The sequence below is a fragment of the Megascapheus bottae genome, chromosome 10 (assembly GCF_031878675.1).
Source record: "Megascapheus bottae isolate mThoBot1 chromosome 10, mThoBot2.hap1, whole genome shotgun sequence".
In the NCBI taxonomy this organism is placed as follows: Eukaryota; Metazoa; Chordata; class Mammalia; order Rodentia; family Geomyidae; genus Megascapheus; species Megascapheus bottae.
This window is the reverse complement of record NC_143518.1, coordinates 39,003,270-39,024,255: the sequence shown is the minus strand read 5'-3', so window position 1 is coordinate 39,024,255 and position 20,986 is coordinate 39,003,270. Positions and strand designations below refer to the sequence as shown.

General features: G+C 44.2%; 1 protein-coding gene across 1 annotated transcript in view; it reads right to left on the bottom strand.

The window, feature by feature from the left end:
- Positions 1–618: 618 nt before the first annotated feature.
- Kcnn3 (potassium calcium-activated channel subfamily N member 3) overlaps positions 619–20,986 on the bottom strand; it is a 158,742-nt gene continuing 138,374 nt past the window's right edge. The window contains exons 6-8 of the mRNA XM_090340881.1: positions 12,625–12,752; positions 11,704–11,773; positions 619–6,583 (exon numbers count right to left, since the gene is read on the bottom strand). Of these exons, the coding sequence (XP_090197007.1) occupies positions 6,287–6,583; positions 11,704–11,773; positions 12,625–12,752 (495 nt within the window). The 3' untranslated portion in view covers positions 619–6,286. The remainder of the gene's footprint in view (positions 6,584–11,703; positions 11,774–12,624; positions 12,753–20,986) is intronic.

Sequence of the window (20,986 nt, the reverse complement as noted above, 5' to 3'; positions counted from 1 at the left end):
TAGCGAGGGGTGGTTATTCCTGGCAGGAGACACCCTGATTCTAGGAACCCTTGGTTCTGCAACTGAACATATCCATTTCTGTGTAGAAAATTGGACCTTAGACATTCAAAGGAGAGACCTGAAAAAAAAAAAGCCATGTGACAGCAGCTATAAAGGGAAAGGAGAGGAATGGATTTTGTGAGTTGCTTAGTTTTGTCCTAAAGGAAACATCACAATGAAACTATTTACCCCCAGCTAGAGTGAACTAGGAGAAGAGGAAATCTCGTTCTTTTCTGGATCCTGTTGTGTAGGAGTTGCCTCCCTCTTCCCATCATCTGCTTAGGATCTGGACTCCATATCAGTGATGAACATGTAAAAACCTTGCCCCTACCAGGGTACTGCCAACTCAGGAAAGCACACCAGCACATCAGTCTATCTGGACCCTGCCTAATTTTGCTGGGGAAACTCATTATGATTAGAATGCTTCGGGTTGTTTTCTTTTAAAAGCAGACTGAGCAAGATTTATAGCCAATTCTGATATTGCCAAAGGAGAACTAGTTGACTGAGTTTGAGACATATAGTTTACAGAATGGGGCTTTCGCATTTATATTAAAAAAAAGAATCTGCACTTTCATGACACTGGCTATAAACAGCCATGAAAGGAGTGATGGCTTTTAAAATCTTTTCTGAAATGGCTTGATAGAATTTGGGGTAGAATTCTTCTAAACTTGTAATAGTACCTCTTGGTCTCTACTACTCAGGTCTTGCAGAATGAGAATATGGCAGTTCAGAATGCGGGGACAGGATCCTTGGCCTCGGTGTCAAGCAATCTCTAACAGTGATGTGTACTCAGAAACAGTCATTTAGAGAGCAGGCTGACACTAGACCTGCTTAAAAAACTAGTTTGATACAAAAAAGAAAAATGTTAATTGAAAGTTACAATATATTTTATAATATAGCAATATATTTCATATTTAAAATAAACTGTTATGCTTTCCTCCTATGATTAAAAAATAGCAAGCAGTACAGAGGCGAGATGCAAATTCATATTGAAGCTCATCTGATTTGGAATATAAACATTTCAGTTTCTGAGTTTGTCATGAAAATCTTTCCTCCACAAACATCCTGTTGTTTCTCTTGTGGCCCGTGCAGAATGGAGAGGCTGGGACCAAAATCGAATTGCTGCGCCATTACGACACGTGTGTGATACAGGTGAATCAGCTTGGGTTGGGATTCAATAACTGACACAGCTAGAAAATGTTGTTTATCCCCTGTCTTTCTTCTGGAAAGCTGGATGTTGGTTGTTGCAGTCACACTCACACTTGATTTGTTCCTGTTCTTTTTTTTTTAAGCCAGAAACATCAACATCTCTTTGGCATCCTAACTGTAAGTTGGTATGGAAATTTGTGCTTTTCTTCCACCAGCTTGGTTAGTCATGACATCTCTTGTTCATCCAAGCCCACGACTGCAGCTTCCAGAACACGTGTCTCAGGTATGTAAACAACTGTCACAGGGCACTTGGCACCTAGGGTTTGGAGGTCATAGGTTGAAGATTTGACAATGGTTTTGTTCAGAGGGAACTCCAGTTCGTATCTGGGTGTTTCCAGTAATGGTAGAAGACAAAAAGATCACAGTTACATATATTTTTTCTCTATATCTGTATAATATCTATATACCACTACATGGAGTACTGTTTGTTTTGTTTTTAGTAAGCTGTGGTGGTCTGTTTCAACAAAAATCTACTTATTACTTGCCTGATAGGAGTTTAATGTTAATATTCTACTCATGCAGCCTGTCAGAAGCTTCTGATGACCACAGCAGAGAGAGTTAATGTTGTCTTCCATGTGATACTCCTTCCTTAGTGGTATCAGTGATCCCTTTCCCCAAATGTTTACTTTGGCTGCAGTAGAGAAGGGAAGGACGCTGCCCAGAATGGCCTCAAGCCTACTGTCTGCAGGGTGAAGGGAGGGGCTGTCCCATGCCTGCCAGGAAGCCACCAGGCAGCTGTCTAAGGTACTGGCGTCAAACACTGCAGAGACAACAGAGACAGTAAGATGATCACTAACGGATCCTTAATCTGCTTCTAGCAACTTCCAGGGAAGTAAGGTAACTGAGTAAAACTAGAGACAAGCTTTAGGATTTACAAGTAATAACTTAAAAAAGAGTCATAACCTACTTACTGGTAGTGCAATGTCTTCACAGTGTCTCAGCTGGGGGTGGAAAAAGGGGTACCAATGTTGTTTGTTCTGAGATAAAATACTGATTCTTAATTTGGGGTGCACTGTTGTTTAAGTTGCACTTTTGAAGAGGAGGAAGGTTCTGTATCTAAGCGCTAATGCCATAATTCTCCCTGCTGATTTCACTACCTGTTTGATAGATAATCGCTACTTTTTTGGTAGCTATGCAACAGCAGAGTGTGAATCAGCTAGTCTGCTGTTAGCTAGGTTGCTATCGATGACAACAGTGATTGCATTTTTCCCCTCTATTAAGTACATTATACTTAATAATATTAATTTTAGCTTTGTTTTAAGTACAGAGATACTGAGGTATGAGATGATTATATTAATTGGCCAAAATATAGATCCAGTCTCAGATTTTTATTTATTCTGATTTTGCATCCCCAGTTTTCTTCTTTTTCATGACTTATTCACAAAGAAGTTACTGAAAATTTAAGGGGGGGTGGAAATCCCCAAGAATATTAAAACCACTATTTCTTCAATGCTGCTCTTCCTTGGTTGGTCACAGTAGTAATAATAATAACAACAATAACTTGCTTGGCACTTGAGGACTGACTTCCATGTACATTTCCTACAGCTCCTCATTTATAAGATCATTAAACCACCAGTACCTGCTGGGGTCAGTCAGTGGTGACCTGTCCATACCCTCTGGTTCTTTTAGATCTACAGATATGAAATGATGAAGTTATATAGTATGAAGATGGCAAAAATGGTTCAGAAGACAACTTGATGATGATCACATATGTGGCCTTTGATCCAAAGGTGTAGATTTTTATTTGAACTTCAATCTAAAGAGTAGAGAGCTTCTAGTCTGGTATAATTTACCAATTGATGCTATGTCCTGAAATCCCACTGAGATTAGTGGTTTTAAAGTATCACAGTACACCCCTGGACTTTACAGTACATGAAGCTAGAATATGGCTTAAGCGATGACGGAGTGGCTCTCTTAGTTCTAATTCAAGTGTCTAGATATTTGGGGTGGGAATTAGAGGCTTTTCCTTGCCACTGTGCTATCTGACTGGTTTTAGGAGCGGTTCCGCCATTGGTGAGCTTTTCAAGATGGGGCAGAAATCCATCAGGTCAGTGTTGAGAATACAAAGAACAGTTTTATGTGTGGCCCATTCTTGAGTAGATAATTAACTCTGCTCCAATACCAAGCTTGGAAATAAGGTACAAGAAGGCATGGGTGTGAACCCAGAAGCCTTTCCCCATTTGACTGTGATGCTAAGCACAGTGGAATCAACCAAAAGATGTAGGAAGAAACTGCGTGAGCCACACTCAGCATTCTCTAGGTCATCAAGGGTTCACTGTACTTTCCCCTGTAAAGCTGAAATGCCAGTAGAGAGAAGCAGGGTTCCCTTTACCATTGTGGGATCAACATGCAGATTCAATCACTCACTTTTTTAAAAAAGGGTAGTCTTTTGCTAAAGATAAAAACCATCAATAGCTATTGCACTACCAATAGGTCAGGCCTCACTACAGATGCCCTGTGTCTCTGTGATGCCAGTAGCTATGCTCTTGGAATAACTGTAACCATTTCCACTGCTAATGTTGTTAGCTTGGTCTTGGTCCTCGGGGTTTACCTAAGGACAGTGTCAGTAATGAGTTAAAGAATATCCATAGACCATGATGCCAGCTGTCAGCCTGTGGGTAGGAAGAGTGGCAGTGAATTTCGCATGTTGTTTATGGGAAAGGAAGACTAAATCTCTACATGTGCACGAGCCCATGCCCACACTCTCACACACACACACACACACACACACACACACACACACACGGACTGTAGGGTCACGGCAGATGGAGGGGTTGGCAGGAATCAAGAGTGGAGGGCTGTAGCTTACATGATCAGGATTGGCACATCAATGGCCTTCCCTTTGTGAAACACAAAGAAACCGCATGGCTATTTCATCTGTTTACATGCCTATTTATATGTTTGGCCAAACTGTTACTCAAAACAGGAATATTATTCTTGGGACCGAAGAGAGGGAAGGATAAAAGGAGGAAGGGGAGAAATCTTTTATGTAAGTAATATCTAAAAAACAAAACAAAATAAAAACAACCCCAACTTTAAAAAATTAAAATTCAGCAGTAGATGTGGCCTCTCTGGTATGCAAAACAGCTAAACAGAAATGCTCCAATGAGTGAACAAGATAAACCATTAGCAAGACAGACCATCAAAACCACAGCAGTAGCTGGAGTTTAACTTAGGGGTAGAGCACTTGTCTAGCCCTGGGCTTGATTCACAGAACCACAAAACAACCCAACCAACAAAGAAAAGTAAAACAAAACAAAACAAAAAGGCAGCAGCAGCAAGAGGCAGATAAGAGTTTAGCAGGAAACCAGCTCTTCCTGAAAGAGTGAAATACTTCTCGAATTACTATTTCAGAATTCTAGAAATAATGTAATACCATTCTAGACCTGTCTACCTCGTTTAATGATTCCCTCATTCTTAGAAGACTAGGCCTAGTGCCACACAAGAAAAATCTGCACAGAACAATGGCAATGTCTCCTTACAAAGCCAAATCCAAGACGACAGCCATATGCAAATAGCATTCTTCTGTTTTACCCTAAACAGATGAAATATTCCACACAGTATCATTTAATTTCTCTCAGAAGTCAAAGACCTCAGAATGAGAACAGTGATAAATGGCATTTGTCACAATTCAGATGTTATGGGTGGTCAGATTAGAGAGCAATGAAAACGTTGTTTGGTGCCTGTTGCTACGCTGAATCTTGCTGTTTCCAGGCTCTCTTGGAGTTTGAGATGTATTGGGATAGTTTTGTTTTTGGTTTTGCATCATGATTAGCATGATGTAGTAGGAACAAGCTTTTGATAAATCTATGTCCTCTTACCTTACCCACAATGCTTCATTCTGAGGTGACTTCAGATCAGGCAGAAGGGACCTCGTAGGCCACTCTCCATCTCCTTCCAGCTAAGCTTTTTGTACCCTAACATCTGCAGCTGAAGTCTGTCACTGAGGCCTTGGCTTGGTCAATCCCCAGACAATACTTTTACTCCCTGGGTGGCATTAGGTGATACTTGTTCTCTTCCTGACTGCCCTCCTTACATCCGCCTGGGCACGGGGTCCATCAGAACCCAGTTTACATGGATGTAAGAAGAAAACTCCACAAAAGCTGGTATTTTTAGAAGCCTGCTTATTCCTTCCAGAATGCCAACAATTTTGACTTGGCATTCACTTCAACTCAAGCTCACTGTCTATCCAGACAAAACCACAGGCACCAGGTTGAAAGGAATCTGCACCTTCACGGAAGCCAGAATGTGGCAAACACCAGCTACCTACCTAAACCAACATTCCCACTCACACCAACTCAATGCACACTGATAAAGTGCCTACTGTATGCAGGGGTGGGGGTAAGGGGAGGAAGTACCAGATCCCTTTTCATATGGAGTAAGGTCAAATAAGAAAGGACCTGGACTAATCATGGTGTGTGTGTGTGTGTGTGTGTGTGTGTGTGTGTGTGTGTGTGTGTATGCACACATGCGTGTGGCTTGCAACATCTGGCTTTTTTATGGTCTTCCCCCCTCCCCTTTCTAAATTGAGTTTGGCAAGTGGTAGGCATCTCTCTTTTGTATTTGTCACCCAGAGACTTCCTCAGACAAAAGAAAAGGGAGGAGATGTGGGAAGTCCCCTAAGGGATGGATCTGTTCCCCAAAGCTGGCAGCACCCCTCTCCCCATGGGTCCTCCGCTGGGCTGGCTTCATTCTTGGGCACTTCCGTGCAGCTGCCCCTCCCCACCCCTGTGAAGACCTGAGATTGAGCGTGGATTTCTGTTCTCCACCACCTGTGCAGCAAGGGCCCTGCCAGAGGCGTCGTTTCCTGTCATCTCCTCTTCCCGCTCCCAAGTAGAGGCACCTAAACAGAGATTAGATTTCTGGTTTCAAGGCATGTCGAACCAAGCACACTGAATGAACTTGAGTTAGCTAATTAGCTCTGTCTCTCTTCTTTCTGTTTCCTGGTCTGAAAGTTCCTCGATGACAAAGTGACCAGGAAAGAGTTGATTTGCATCTTAAGATCTATGGGTAACGCTTCTGGAGTGGGGAGTTTTATTTAGCAACTGCTTGAACTTGTGTATGGGGTTGGAAAGGAGGTGGAGCTGACCCCAATTGGGCTGTCGGAGAGCGGGGCATGGGTAGTGCCCACGGCCACGCTGATGCCCCGGGCCTCCAGAATGGCAGTCAGCAGCTGCTGCTGCTGCTGGCGCAGAGTGTCCGCAATGAGCAGGGGCAGGGAATTGAAGCTGGCGGTGAGGTGCTCCAGCTTAGACTCCAGGCTGCCAATCTGCTTCTCCAGGTCTTCACTTCGATCATTGAGCTCTGTGATTAAGTCATACATGACGTTCTGCATCTGTGTGAAGAAACACAGCCAGAGACAAGGAGAGGAGGGGTCACCACAGAGGAATCCACCATGTGAAAACGAACTGCCTTCCACAAACCAGAAATGACCTTCACTTCTGCTGTGTCTGATCTGGGAAAGGAAGAACGTCTAGAATACTTTCTAAGAGAGAGAGAGAGGCAGGTTGAGGTGGGCCTTTTATTCCCTTCCTCCCTTCTTATTTTGGTCAGTTGTGGGGCTTGAACTCAGGACCTTGGCAATGTCCCCGAGCTCTTTTGCTCAAGACTAGTGCTCTACCACTTTGAGCCACAGCATAACTTCTGGTTTTCTGGTGGTTAAATAGAATTAAGTCTCAAAGATTTTCCTGCCCAGGCTGGCTTTGAACCATGATCCTCAGATCTCGGCTTCCTGAGTAGCTAGGATTACAGGTGTTGAGACATCAGCTCCTGGCTGGCATTTTATTCCTTAATGTAAAGGTAATTAAAGTAAGGAGTAGAGCTTTCATGTTTTTATTTTTATTTTTTGGCAATGCCTCACTGTTAAGCTAGGCAGCTGCTGTACCACTCGAGCCACACCTGCAACTTTTTTGGCTTTGGTCATTTTTGAGATAGAGTCGCCCCTTTGTGCTTGGCTAGCCTGGACCTTGAACCTTCTACTTATACTTCCCGTGGTTGCTAGGGAAGCTGGAATGTTGGGCTCATGCTGCTGCTGTGTCCAGCTTTTTCTGTTGAGATGGGCTCTCATTAACCTTTTGCCTAGGCTGGCCTCAAATTGACCCTCCCAAACTCAGCCTCCCTCATAGCTAGGATGAGAAAAGTGAGCCTCTGTACCTGGTTGAAATAACACCTTTTGTTGTTGTTGTTTGTTTGTTTGTTTCCCATAAGCAGAGTAAGTTTCTAAATGGTTCTCATATTCTTACAGAGGGTTGAGCTCTAAGCTTACCTAACTGATGGTATCTAATGATTCAAGGGAAGACACTGAGGTGGGGGGGAATGGCTAATACCACATACTTAATTAGCGGGCCAGGGTTCAAGTGCAAGTCTACAGCTCACAAACAATGTGACCTCTGTCAAGCCACTTAACCTTTTCTAACCTTGGCTTCCTTATAAAATTGGAGTTAATAACTACACATAGTTCTAAGTTATTGCATTCCCACCCCTTCCTTTCAACACAGCAGCCAGGATATAAAATAATGAAAAATGTAATTAACTCCTCCGTCTCAGTGCTGAGCCAGAAGGAGCTGCCTTGTGGATATACATGTCTTCCTGTGCCTGGCCCTGGACGGGGTACACAGGTGCTGTACACTGCATCAGTTTGGAAGTTGTCTGTGTGTGTGTGTGTGTGTGTGTGTGTGTGTGTGTGTGCATAGTTTTTTGTTTTGTTGTCTGTTTTTTTGTTTTTGCTCAAAGCTGATGCTTCACCACTTGAGCCATGGCTGTACTTGCAGATTTGGGGGATAAGCGTCTCCTGGACTTTTCTGCCCAGGCTGGCTTCAAACCATCATCCTCTCAGTTTCTTGAGTAGCTAGGATTACAGATGTGAGCCACCAGTGCCTGATCCACTGTGGACATTGGTCAAGAGCCATTCCACCTGACAGGTCTTGGCTGACTACCTCCGATCAAACTCCCCCCTGAGAACTGCTACTTCCCTCACTCTGACAGGTACTGGCTCCTGGGTGCCCAGAACAGTGTTCTAGCCCCACTGCAATCCAGTATCACAACTGCTCTTGCCTTAAGCCTACATGACAGCCATATTTCTCCAGATTATCCACTGCCAGGATGCCAGCTCTGTACAACAGACCTGGGATCAAGATTGACATCAGAAGAACCCCACACTCCCAGGTGCTCCGAGTGAAGTTTCAGTGGTAGCAGGGTAGGCCTCTGAGGATCTGCCGGGGGACCAACCCTCTCCCCAGCTAATCGAATCTAAAATGGCAAGCTGCTCCAGGAGGATGTGAAAAACATTGGTGCTCCCGGGCCCCACAGAGCAGGAAACAAGGCGAGAGAAAAACAGAAGGTAAAAGAAAGAGGCAAAATCAGCCAAGAGAAGGAGGTGTGTGTGCAAATGTCGTGAAACCCTGCCAGCTGGAGAAACTGGCAGAGGTGGCATGAAAATAGCTCTTCTCTCTCTGCTCAGCCATGGCCAGAGCAGAAGGCTGGCTGCTTAGCATTCTCAGAGGGCAGTGACTCTCAAGGTGAAAGTTCTTTTCTCATTCATGGTTATTCCCAGACTCTCCTCAAAGGTGCATTTTCTTCCCGGAATGTACAAACCTCCAATTCCTATGGCAGAACCACAGCACCCTCCCAAGCTCTGGACTCGCAGTCCTGGCCCCTGGACGTTGGTTCCAGTGCTGGGAATTGCCAATTGCCTGACCTTGAGTTGATTGCTTTGTTCCATTGGATCCTGCTTTCCTCATCCATGTTAATCAGCAACAAAACCTTTACAATTGATGAGGCATTTTTACAGGTATTATTATTGGATCACCTGAGCCTCAGATTGTGGGAATTATTTTTATATTTAGATTGAAGAAATGGACAAAGAGTGCAAGTTCTCCCTGCTGTATCACCATGTAGTTTATTCAATATAGAAAGTCATATTTGGAGGCCACGTGCCACATTCTTTTTTTTTTTTTTTTTTTTTGCCAGTCCTGGGCTTGAGCTCAGGGCCTGAGCACTGTCCTTGGACTTTCTCAAGGCTAGAGCTCTACCACTTGAGCCTCAGCACCACTTCCAGCTTTTTTCTATATATGTGGTACCAAAGAATCGAACCCAGGTCTTCGTGCATGCTAGGCAAGCACTTTAACCACTAGGCCAAACTCCCAGCCCCATGTGCCACATTCTTAATCTAGTGAAACGCTCCCAGGGCAAGGGTGAGAAGGGAGTGGTTTGGGAGGGAGAAGAAGGGAAAGGGAGAACGCCTGGTATTTATTGCCTTTCTGTATCTTCTCGGTTGATGAAAGGGCACCAGGGGAATGGGGGCTAACATGAAATATGGTAAGCTGCTGTCAGTACCCTGAGCATGTCTCTTGTGTGGAAACAACAAAGACTTGATGGATGTCAGAGTTCATTTCTTAGTCAGGTCTTAGGCATGTCCTGCACTATGGTTCTGCACAATCTTCCCTTAACCCTTTCCTACATACTCTCTCTCCCCAACTAGGAGTACCTTGTGGCTCTGATTAGGTATATCTTCATTCAGCACACAAGTCATAAAGCCATCTTTCTTATTTATTGGTATTTTTGTTCTTAAGCTAGGGATGGCCCTGCAAAAAGCGGGGCTCAAAAGTTAAATTTATCTGATACTCCTAGGGTAATGTCAACCATGATGGGCCCTGCAAGTGAGAGGAAACATGGAAAACTTAGTGACTTCTAGAAAGAAATGCTCGGCAGAATTTTACTGTGCAAGAAAGTCTATGTGACTTTTTAGTTATTCACCAGAAAACCGGATATGGCGCTGTGGCTCAAAGTAGAGTGCTAGCCTTGAGTGAAAGAGCTCAGGCCCAATGACTGACAAAGCAGGGGTGGGGAGATATTGAAGTAGGCACATGAACGGGAGAGAGAAGAGATGTTGAAGAAGACACACAATCAGGAAAGAGATAGTCTAAGGATATCACCTGAGTGCTTCCCAGGTCCCCTTCTTGCCAATTCTTTCTGAAATCTGACCATACACTTGTTTTGAGGCTCTGTCTACAATGAGACTCTGATATCGCTAGGATAAATTTTCCATTTTTCAACCCAGTTCCAGTAGCTTTCTGATATTGGAACCTGAGAGCATTCTCCAACATACCCAAGATCCCATAGGGTCTTCTCCTATATCCCAGAACTGTGCTCACACCCACCATTCAGGGCTCCACTCCCTCCAAGGGCCTACAAGCCTGCGGGCTTCTCCCCAGCTGTGCCAAGCCATTTACTCCCCAATTAAAGTCCTCACCAGCTTAGGAGGTCCTTTCTTTGCCTTGATCCCGCTATTGAATGAGGCGCCTGCACAGGCCCAATAACCAGTCATTTCTGATTGCACCCTTTTTCTAAGGCTGCTTAATTTGCCCAAGGGAGTTTCTTTTGCTTTCTCCAGAGAACAGGGTTCCATTATGATCATTGACATCTGCTGGAATTTTCTTCCAGCCTGGCCCTGGGTTATACATTAGCTATGTACTTTCTATGGGGGGATGGTGTTGGGTGTTGGGTGTTGGGTGTTTCGATGGTGATACTGCCCAGCTCTGCCCATAGTGTGACCTTTACTTCCTTCACTTTGGAGATGTTTAAGAGGAGTGAATTTCTTTTTAGCGTTTTTGGCAATCCAAAATGTCAGTGAATATTGGACCGTAGACCCTTGGATGCCCAAAGGAGGACACACTCTCTCTGTCTCTGTCTTTCTCTTTCTCTCTCTCCCTTTCTCCTTCCCTCCATCCCACCCTTCCTCCATATTCACTGCCAAATTTCTGCCTCATGGAAAATTTTAAAAAACACACACATCAGTACTATCAATTTAGAGTCAGGAAATCTAGGTTGTGGTGAATGGAATATGCAGGAAAGTAAACATCTTACTATAACAACCAGAAAATGTTTTTAGGTACAATCCAGGCCAGCAACATGGGCATTGTCACTGTCACTATTTGGTTCTGCTTAAGGTGCTTCGCTACTGTGTGTTTCATGTTCATCCTTAGAAGTCCTTCAATACACAGCTAACAATCCCACACTGAAGAGATTTAGTCCCAAATATAGACAAACTTGATCTATTTAACCTAAAAACAAATGGCAAATGGCAAAAACCTTGAACCTTGATTCTTTTATTTTTGTCGGTTGTGGGGCCTGAACTCAGGGCCAGGGCACTGTCCCTAAGCTCTTCTGTTCAAGACTAGTGCTCTACCACTTTGAGTCACAGCCCCACTTTGTGTTTTGGAGTGGTTAATTGGAGATGAGAGTCTCATGGGGACTTTTTTTGTCTGACCTGTCTGTGAATGATGATCCTCAGATCTCAGCCTCTTGAGTAGCTAGGATTACAGGCGTAAGCCACCAGGATGAACTGGTCCTTGCACAGGTCCTGCCTTGTACATTTTGGGCATAATCAAAGATGCAACTGAAAAGTCTCAATGCCAGCATGGAGGAACTAGAATGTCTTTGGATTCATTCACTCACCTTGGAAAGATCCACCAGGGTATTAGCTTGGTCACTCAGCTTCCTCTGCTCCATCTTGACACTCCTCAGTCTGTGGAGGAAGAATCAGAACAACCAAACCTTCCAAGCCCATGTTATGCTTCAGCCTCAGTGGCAGAGTCTACAGTCGGAGTTTGCAACTCAGCATGGGGACCTTGAGCCAGGGATCAACAGCTGAGAGAGCTAAAGACTTGCCAGGCCCCCGTGCTTGCTCACCCCCAGTCACTTTTGTTTCCTGACTTTTCTCAATTCATTGCCTTTGCTCAGGATGTACCTCCTCCCTTGGCTGCCTGTCGCTAGTCTTTCAGGGCTACCCTAAGCCTCCAGATCAGAATGATCTTGTCTATTGTACTTGGAAAAAAAGAAATCTTGCCAGATGCTGATAGCTTAAGACTGTAATCCTACCTACTCAGGAGGCTCAGATCTAAGGATTGTGGTTTCAAGCCAACCCAGGTAGACAAATGTATGAGACCAAAAAGCTGGAAGGGAAGCTGTGGCTCAAGTGGTAGAGAACCAGCTTTGAGGGGAAAAGCTAAGAACAGCACCTCAGTACCAGCACGAAACAAAAAGAAACAAAAAAATAACCTATTTCTCCATCAGAGAAAGTTCCAGTAGGTTGCAATGCAAGGAGTGTGTAATACGATCCTTTAGGGGCTCTCACTCTAATCTTTATCCTGCCTACCAGCCTGCTTGGCTGGTGGGGTACCTGAATGAACAAATGAGGCCCATCTCCACCCTGGAGCTTGTGGAGGGGAACAGACTCAGTGTTTTCTGTGCTTCCCAGGTATATTAGAAGAGGCTGACAGAGCTGCAGGGCTCCCCAGCCCCCACCACCGTGCTTCCAATCTGCAACCCCCCCCCCCCCCGCCCCGCCCCGCATGGCTGAGCTGCTGTGGTACTCACTGGTGGATAGCCTGGAGGAACTTCCTCTGGTGCTTTCTGACTTTGGCATGGTCAATCTTCTTTAGCAGCTTTGTGTGTTTATAGATTAGCCACGTTTCCCGGAGGACATTGGCTGCAGCATTCTTGATCTAAGGAAAAAGAAACAAAGCTGGCTGTGATCAAGGGTCCTTTTCTTAGGTTCATGTAATATGCTTTTCTTGGGTGTGGGACTATAGACTACCTCTTAAAAAATAATTCTGCACTGATCTATTTTCTTAATCAAGAGCGTGGAACTTTGAGAACAGATGATTAAAATTCGTCTCTTATTAATCCTGTACTGGATGCAGTAGACTGAAGCTTTGAGTTGAGAGGCATTTCTTCTTTCCTTCTTAATTATTTCAACACTGCCTCTCCACTGCTGTTGCTGATGCTATATTTAGACAGGCTGCCTTGGCAAGACCTTGAGGACCAGGGAACCCTTTGAAAAGATAAATATGTGGCATTGCTGGCCCTTGAATGCAGGGCACTGCACTTTACCTGAGATTTTCCTTCTGTCTACAAGTACGAGGTACGTTTTTTTTTTTTTTCATTCAGAGAGTAAACATTCCTATAAGTTGGAGATTTTTTAATTTTTTAATTTTATTAACTTACTTTATTGTGATTATAGAGGTGATGTAGGGAGATTACAATTACATGAGTCAGGTAATGAGTACATTTCCAGTGTCTTCTGTTCCCTGGTTCTTTCCCAGTTCTTCCCTCCTCAGCTGGAGATTTTAAAGGGCCTCTTTAAGGCAATGTTTTTCATACTGATTGGAGCTTCATGTATCAACAAGTCCATTGTTTTTTCTCCCTAATGGCCCAAACCCATTACCCACCATAATTTTACATGTAAATGTAACTGACATAAAACTGAAATAATTTCAAAGTGATGTCTGGAAATCAGTGAAGATATTTAGGTGTGAAAGCAGAGCTGCCTCTTTCTCAAGGCTGGCTCCTTCTCCCTTCACTGCAATCACATTTCCACATATGATGCTGTCATCTGTTGACATGGAAACCATCGATATCACCCAGCTCATGACTGAGCCGAGACATATCAATGGCATCCAGATGGTAGGGGACAAAGTTTTAATCCAAACACAGACATCTTCAGCAATTAGAAACAAGAGCAAGAGAAAACATTCCTTATTAAGCACAGTGAAACAGATTTTTGATGAACCATCTCCGTTTCTGTCAGCTATGCTAATTGGCACAGGTCCTTGGGCCCCAGGCCCGGAAGTAAGCAGACCCGACTAGAAGAAGTCAGATTACTAGCCAGAAAGAAGTTTAATAAAATCAGAGAGTACAGACCTACTTCTTCAGACTGACATCAACAGATGGGTCGTTGTTAAAATACTGAGATGTGTGGGAAGGCCTAAGAAACATTGTTTTTACAGACTGATAACTTTGTGTGCGTGTGTGTGTGTGTGTGTGTGTGTGTGTGTGTGTGTGTGTGTGTGTGTTTTAAAAATTTATTACTCAGGCTGGATTATATTTTTTCATTGGCGCTGAGGTTATTTTTTTTTTAAAGAACAGCTAAGTCTTCTCAGAGATGTCTAAGTGACGTAAGTATTGTTTCCTTTGTTCAGTAAAAATCTACTGTGAAATAGTTTTAAATAATTTCATTGCTCACCTCTGGTACAGGCCTGCCTAAAAGCAAGCAGGTGGTGGTGAGTGCAGGCTGGAGATGGCCCGTGTCTACTGGGTGACAATGGGAAAGGAAGGGGGAGGCTAGTTTTTAGGGCTCTGCTCAGCCTACAGTGAACAGTGGTTTCCTGACAAAACTGGTGGCATTGTGTACAACCACTTAAAAATAATAACAAAAAAATTAAGGTGGCATGGAAGGAGGTTTTCTTCCAGGAGAGCCTGAATTCTTGCTTTTCTATGTTAGGGACAAGGACAATTTGATATGTGATTTCTTCCGTTTCCCTGGATGCTTACAAGACAGTCAAGCCTGCCCTGTACTTTAATGAAGACTGAGGAATGGGTGTCACAGTGTCAAAGCCCTCAGACCTTTCACAGTTGTCTCTGTGTCCCACATGAAACAATCATTTGGGAATGGGAAGCCTGTAAGTTCTGCTAATCAGTTGAGGAGAAAATGCCTAATTATCCATAGGATATGGCAAGATATTGTTTCTTCTTTAAGAATGGTTAAGAAGCCAAATGAAGGTTCTGGGGGCCTGAGGGCAACACCCAGATGCCAGGCAGAGGGCTGCGTACCTCCTGTGTGGATGCTCACTGGATCCTCACAACCACCCTGTCCAGGAGGGGCTTTTACCATCCCCATTTACACGTAAGAGACTGAGCTATAGCTCTAAAGTTATCAGTGGTCCACAGAATCAATGTGGATTCAAGTGTTAGATAAGCTATACAGTGCCAGACAGATATGTTATTATCATCATTCCAACTCAAGTCCCTTACTCAAGAGGAATCCACTTCACAAAAGTGGGATATGAGGCCAAGTCTAACCAAAAGGCAGGCCCAAGAGATGAATAAGGTTTGCATGTGGTCCAAAGGATGGACTGGATTTGATCTTTATACAAAATTATTTTCTGTTTCCCAGGGCTCAAGGAATTGGAAAGGACCTATGGAGGGCGGGGCAGGTAGAATCATCAGGGTCCTTGCTTAGCAATAGGCCAGCACACAGAGTCTAGGTCTTGCCCTGCACTCCAGCCCAAATGTAAGATAATGAAATCACAGCACTGTCAGGGCAGCTGGGAAGCAGCTGCCTCATCTTTATGGGTTGGAGCAGGAGGCCCTGAACATTCAGGAAAGTGATGTTAAATGCAAGCCTTTGTGCTGACTGAAATTAATTGCCAGCAAACAGCCTGGCACAAAGCTAAGTAGATCAATACCTACAAGAGAAAAAAATAGGCTTTTAACTGTGCTAGGCTCTCCAAGGTGGACAGCAAAGGCTCTTGTGACCAGAGCCTACCTCCAGTTCACCTGGTGGATAGCTTTGAACATGGTTAGTTGATGTGAGACCCTTCTGGGGCCTGCTGACCCCCTACAGAGCTTTCTCTAGAGGGGCCTTAGGTATCTATTCCTAGCACTTTTGGTGAGCTAGGGCGCTAGGCCCAAAAGATATTCCCAGGACGTTGGAGTGGGGAGGCAGGATTTCAGATAGAAGCAGCAAACTGACAATGACTGTATGATATTGGCCATGGTCACAGTGACTTAGATGGCTATGAGGACCAGGCTAGGTGAAGACTGAGGTACCAGAAAACCCTAGACTCAATTTAAGTTGATGACCCTCTCAAACTAACCCTGGTTTTATATGCTTATTAAACAGTCAGCTTTATAAGATGCTTGCTGAACAGTTTCACAAGGAGGCAGAAAAGGACAAAAATAGGAAAGAATAGCCAGGTAAGCAAACCCCTGTTCCTGTTTGCTCTGGCAGCTGTTTGTGGGTTTTGCCTTTAAAAAAATTGTGTAAACCCGGAACAGGAACTCCTTCCAGCCTCGCTGTGACGAGTGTCTGCGGATGAGTTCCCTGCCTGGCTTGTATCCTGCAATAAACCTTTGCTACTGCATTTTGGACACCTCAATCTCAGTGGTCTTCATTGGGGGACCCCTCCTCTGGGCACAACAAAGACTAGTCATGTGGAAGGCTAGCCTTCTGACTTTCGAAACCCATGTGCCCACAGGCTGACTGTTTTCTATGAATCCATAAACTTTCTACTTTCACTCTGATTAGGGTCAGAGGATGTCTCTATGGTCTCTGTAGTTTTAAAAAAAACTCTAATATTAGTAGGCCTGGATAAGAAAGCGATCCAACAAAGATCTCACAAATAACAGTGACGGCTGACATTTGTCAGGCACTTACCTTATGCCAGGCTCTGTGCTAAACACTAATATCTGCATTATTTTATTAAAATGGACACATAGATGGATTATTAGCTCTATCTTAGATCTATTTCTGAACTCTCTTAATGTTTACTTCCCTTGCTTGTTCATTTGAAAAACATTTAATGAGCACCTGTAATGGGTCAGACATTTCCAGAGAGAGAGAATATGGAGACAAATAAACCAATAACCTTTTTTTTTTGAGTCATGATCATACTATTTACTTGAGGTCTTCCTTCCTCAGTTTCCAGGGTTCTGGGATTATAGGTGTGCAACTCAACCCAGGAAACTAGTAATATTCTTGCCCTGATGGAATTTATCATCTTGTAAAGGAGATAGGTGTGTACTCTGTAGTACAGAGTCAGGTAATTAGTGCTTCCCAGGAAAATAAAGCTAGTGTTATAAGTGCTGTTGATCTGTGGAGCAGGCTTGTTGTATTGATTAAATGAGAATATGCTCACAATCTTCTAACAGTGTACCTCAATACGTGGTGTTAAATTTAATATTATTCTCTCAATAAATGTTCCTTCCCTCTCCTCTTCCCAAATCCCAACAAAGAACACATGTAAAGGAGCACATATGTCAGTTCCCTGGACACAGCATTCCACGTGCATTTGCTCTGGCCATCTTTCTGCCAAGGAAATCTGCTCCCTTGGTATTACAGATGGGTTGAGGATGAATAAGGGGATAAGAAGGGTGAAAAAAAGCACCAACTTGGGGGTACTATGTTACCCCCAGATGCCACAGGGAGCTCTGGGAGAGAAATTCCAGGAACCCCTCTGGCAGAAGTTATTAGCCTAACCAGTATGCTGCAGGAACCCTCTCTGGGAACTGTTTTCTTCTGGAGGCTGGAGAAGGGCATGTTTGGAAGGGAAGAAGCCAGACCAGCCTGCTATGTGTGCCTTTAGTAACTTCAAGAAGTCAGTCACTTGACTGGAGATGCCTGTTGCACAGAGGCCTGGAGAAGGGAGTGGCTCCCTTTCCCCATCTGCTGAACCCTCTCTTCCCTCATCATCACCCCCACAGACTTCCTGAGGCTGCCCTCTCTTTATCACCCTGCTCACACCTCCCCCACTTCCTTCCCTCCTTCTATTCCCCATTTCCTGCCTCACTCCGAGGGGGAGGGGTTCCACCCCCATGGCTGGCAGGAAATTGGGGTGGAGAAGGAGGCAGACAGGAGATGTATTTCTGTGGCTCCAAGTTGGAGTTGGATGCTCTCCCCATAGCAACCTGGTGATGAATGGTAGGTAATTTCATAATGCTGCTCATGTGATCCTCAGCTAGTTCAGTGTTAAACTGGTACTTCTCTCCCACAGGCCTAGGACCCTAACCATCATGAGAGGTTCCAAGGAACAGACAGCTGGGAAGGATCCGCTGGCTTGAGGTTGAAGAGCTGCCCCTGGCCTGAGAAGGAACCAGAGCCTAAAGAGCCTCCAGCTCACTGTGCTTGCACATGGCTGGGGCGCATGCACACCTGCCATGGGCCTCCCTCTGGACCTGAGTGTTCTCATCCAGTGGAGATTTCCTCATGCCTCAGCCTCCTTCCAGCTCCACTGCTATGCTGAGGGAAAATGCTATATCCAGTCTCTCTGGGATGGAGCCTTTGTGGGGAATGTTGTATTAGAGTTCCTGATAGCAGATCATCCAATGAACTTTTAAAGAATAAAGACTTATTCTAGGGATTCACTCATGCCAACCCACTTGTGGGTCAGCAGCCCTTTTTGCCAGATTTCTTTATCTGATCCCCCTTCTCCAAAAGACCAATGTTTTTCCTATAAGGGAAACCTACTAAGAATAAATCTTTGAATTAGCCAACCAAAAACTATTCTTCTGAAATAAAAACTTTGACATGGTTATAAAGTTTTCTTTGGCACTATGCAGTAGCTAGTGGGGCTTCTGAGGTTTCTGAATACAGCAGTGGTCTGTCTACAGCTAAGTCAGAGTTTAAGGAGAAGCAAAGTGCCGAATGAGTAAGTGATGAGACCCAAGTCAGCAGAGAAGGAGCTCTTGTCATGGAAAACGTAGCTTTAGGTGTGGGTTACAGGGACTGTGGAGAGGTTATTGTCTGCAAACAACCAAGACAAGGTGTATCAGGCTTGGAAACTGTTCTCCCCTCACCCCCACCCCATGGGAGCAGAGGACAGAAGATCGGCGCTGGGGTGAAGTCTTCGGGCCTAGACATTAGAGAAATAGTGATGTTGGGAGAAGATCAAGGAAGTCAGGAGAAGGAACTAGTTTGAAGGAGTCAGGAGCTTGAATTTTTGCTCATCGATTTCATGGGAAGTGCACATGGACAAGGCTTGGGGATCCTTACAGCAAGGAGAAGGAGAAGTGATGGGGAGCCAGCTGTACACACTCGCCTAGGTGACTGGAAGGTCTACCTGCCAGTCTGAGCAGAGGAGTTAGATGTGGCACACAAAACACCTGTCCTTGGGGCCTGGAGTTTGGCCTAGTGGTTAAAGTGCTTGCCTAGCATGCATGAAGACCTGGGTTCAATTCCTTGGTACCACATACATACAAAAAAGCCGGAAGTGGTGCTGAGGCTCAAGTGGTAGAGCTCTAGCCTTGAGAAAGTCCAAGGACAGTGCTCAGGCCCTGAGCTTAAGCACAGGACTGGCAAAAAAAAAAAAAAAAAGCAACACCTCTCCTTGGCACCTCTGAAACCTGTGGGGCCTTGCCACTTCACCCTGCCATGCTCTCCGAGGGTAGCTGGTTACCAGAGGTTAGGTAGAAGGGCAAGAATCACTTTTTACCCACCTTGGTGTCCCTAGAGACAGCAAGAGACAATACCCAAGGAACATTCTCCATGGTAGTCATATTCATTCCATAAAACAGAAAGATGACCATATGAAGATCTGGGCAGAAGAATGGCTAGAGCTCCAGGACCATTCCTACAGTCTTTCTGTGTCAGTTGTTCACTTGTATCATCTAGTAGCCCAGAGGTTAGCAATAAGTGATAATTATAGAATAACAATGACAGTGACACTGCAAAGTCAGTGTGGGAAGATATGATCCCATTAAATACAGAGATGACGTTGCCACCAGGGTTGACAAGTTACACAAGAAGACAAGGCACAGGATTCAGCAAAGCCAGAAGCCAGCTCGCCTCCCTTTCCCACACTTAACTACATGAATATAGTGCTGGCTGAAGTGCTGGAGTCAGTCTGAAGCGAAGTTGTAAGGTGAATGCACACTAGAACCACAGGGTTTTTATGATAAATTCTTTTTTTTACTTTTTCCCTTAAATGTGTGAAGAATTAAGATGGTACATACTTACAGAGGATTGCTTTTTGCTGTTAAAACTACTGTCCTCTCCTTGGAGGTTTGTTATATGTACTCAGCTCTTTCTACATTAATCTCTGTCTGTGTTTCTGTCTGTCTCTGTTTCTGTTTCTCTGTCTGTCTCTGTCTCTCTCTGTGTCTTTCTGTCTCTCTGTCTGTGTCTTTCTGTCTGTCTCTCTGTCTGTCTGTCTGTCTGTCTGTCTCTCTCTCTCTCTCTCAGAAGCCATTGAGATCTTATGGTTGGACTAAGCTTATGACTTCTTGCTCCATAAGCCATTCCATTGGACACATGGGACATTTGGAGAGGATAAAGACTAGGCTAGGACCCCTCAGGGAAGAAATGTGGGATTTTCCTATGGACAGGTTGAAATGAGCTCAAACCAGACTGGACCAGGGGCAAACCCAGCTTCATTTCAATCAAGGTTACATGAAAGAAACTTTGGAAGTCCTCATCCTGCCAGCTTCAGAAATCTCCTCTGTAAGAACCACCAGTGTTGTGTTGTTTATTTCTCTGAGAAAAGATACTAGACATTAAAGGGACATTTCAACAGATGTCAGTGTTCCCGGAAAAGTGAGATGTGATTCGATTAAGAAGGTACCTTGCATTCATGACTGAGCCATAAATATTTGTGGATTTGATTTTCAGTCCTACTTTTCCTAAAGTAAGTGGCCTTAAAGAAGTTTTTAGAGAATTATTTTTGAAAGATTGAAATTAGCATCCACAATCTCATCTCGTTCTACAATTATATTGCAGGAAAAAATTTGTTTATTTTTCTGGCAAACGAGGGAGCTGGCTTTTCTTGGCTTTATTTTCCTCTAGTGTCTGATTTACTGGGTGAAAAATGGAGAGGACAAAGGAATAACATGAAATACAAAGTATATTCTTGGCTTTAAAAAGCAAAGCAGAATAAATTGAGCCTGTTAATGTTTCTGTTCTTGGTAAACAACTTTTGGAGGCAAAAAAATCTCTTACCTCTCGCTACTGCTTGCAGTGAGACATCACTAAATTGTTTCAGGAAAATTAATGCAAACATGTCCCCCAGAACTTTAGAAATTCCCTTGGTTCCAAGCATGACTTTGGTAGTGGTAGTAGAGGAGGGTGAAGGAGAAAGGTCTGGCTTTAGGATGTCACTCAGTAGTACAACAATGTCAAATATTGCCTGCCAGCTTGATGCTTCCAATCACTTTTTCTGTTCTATAGCTGGTAACTTAGGGCCAT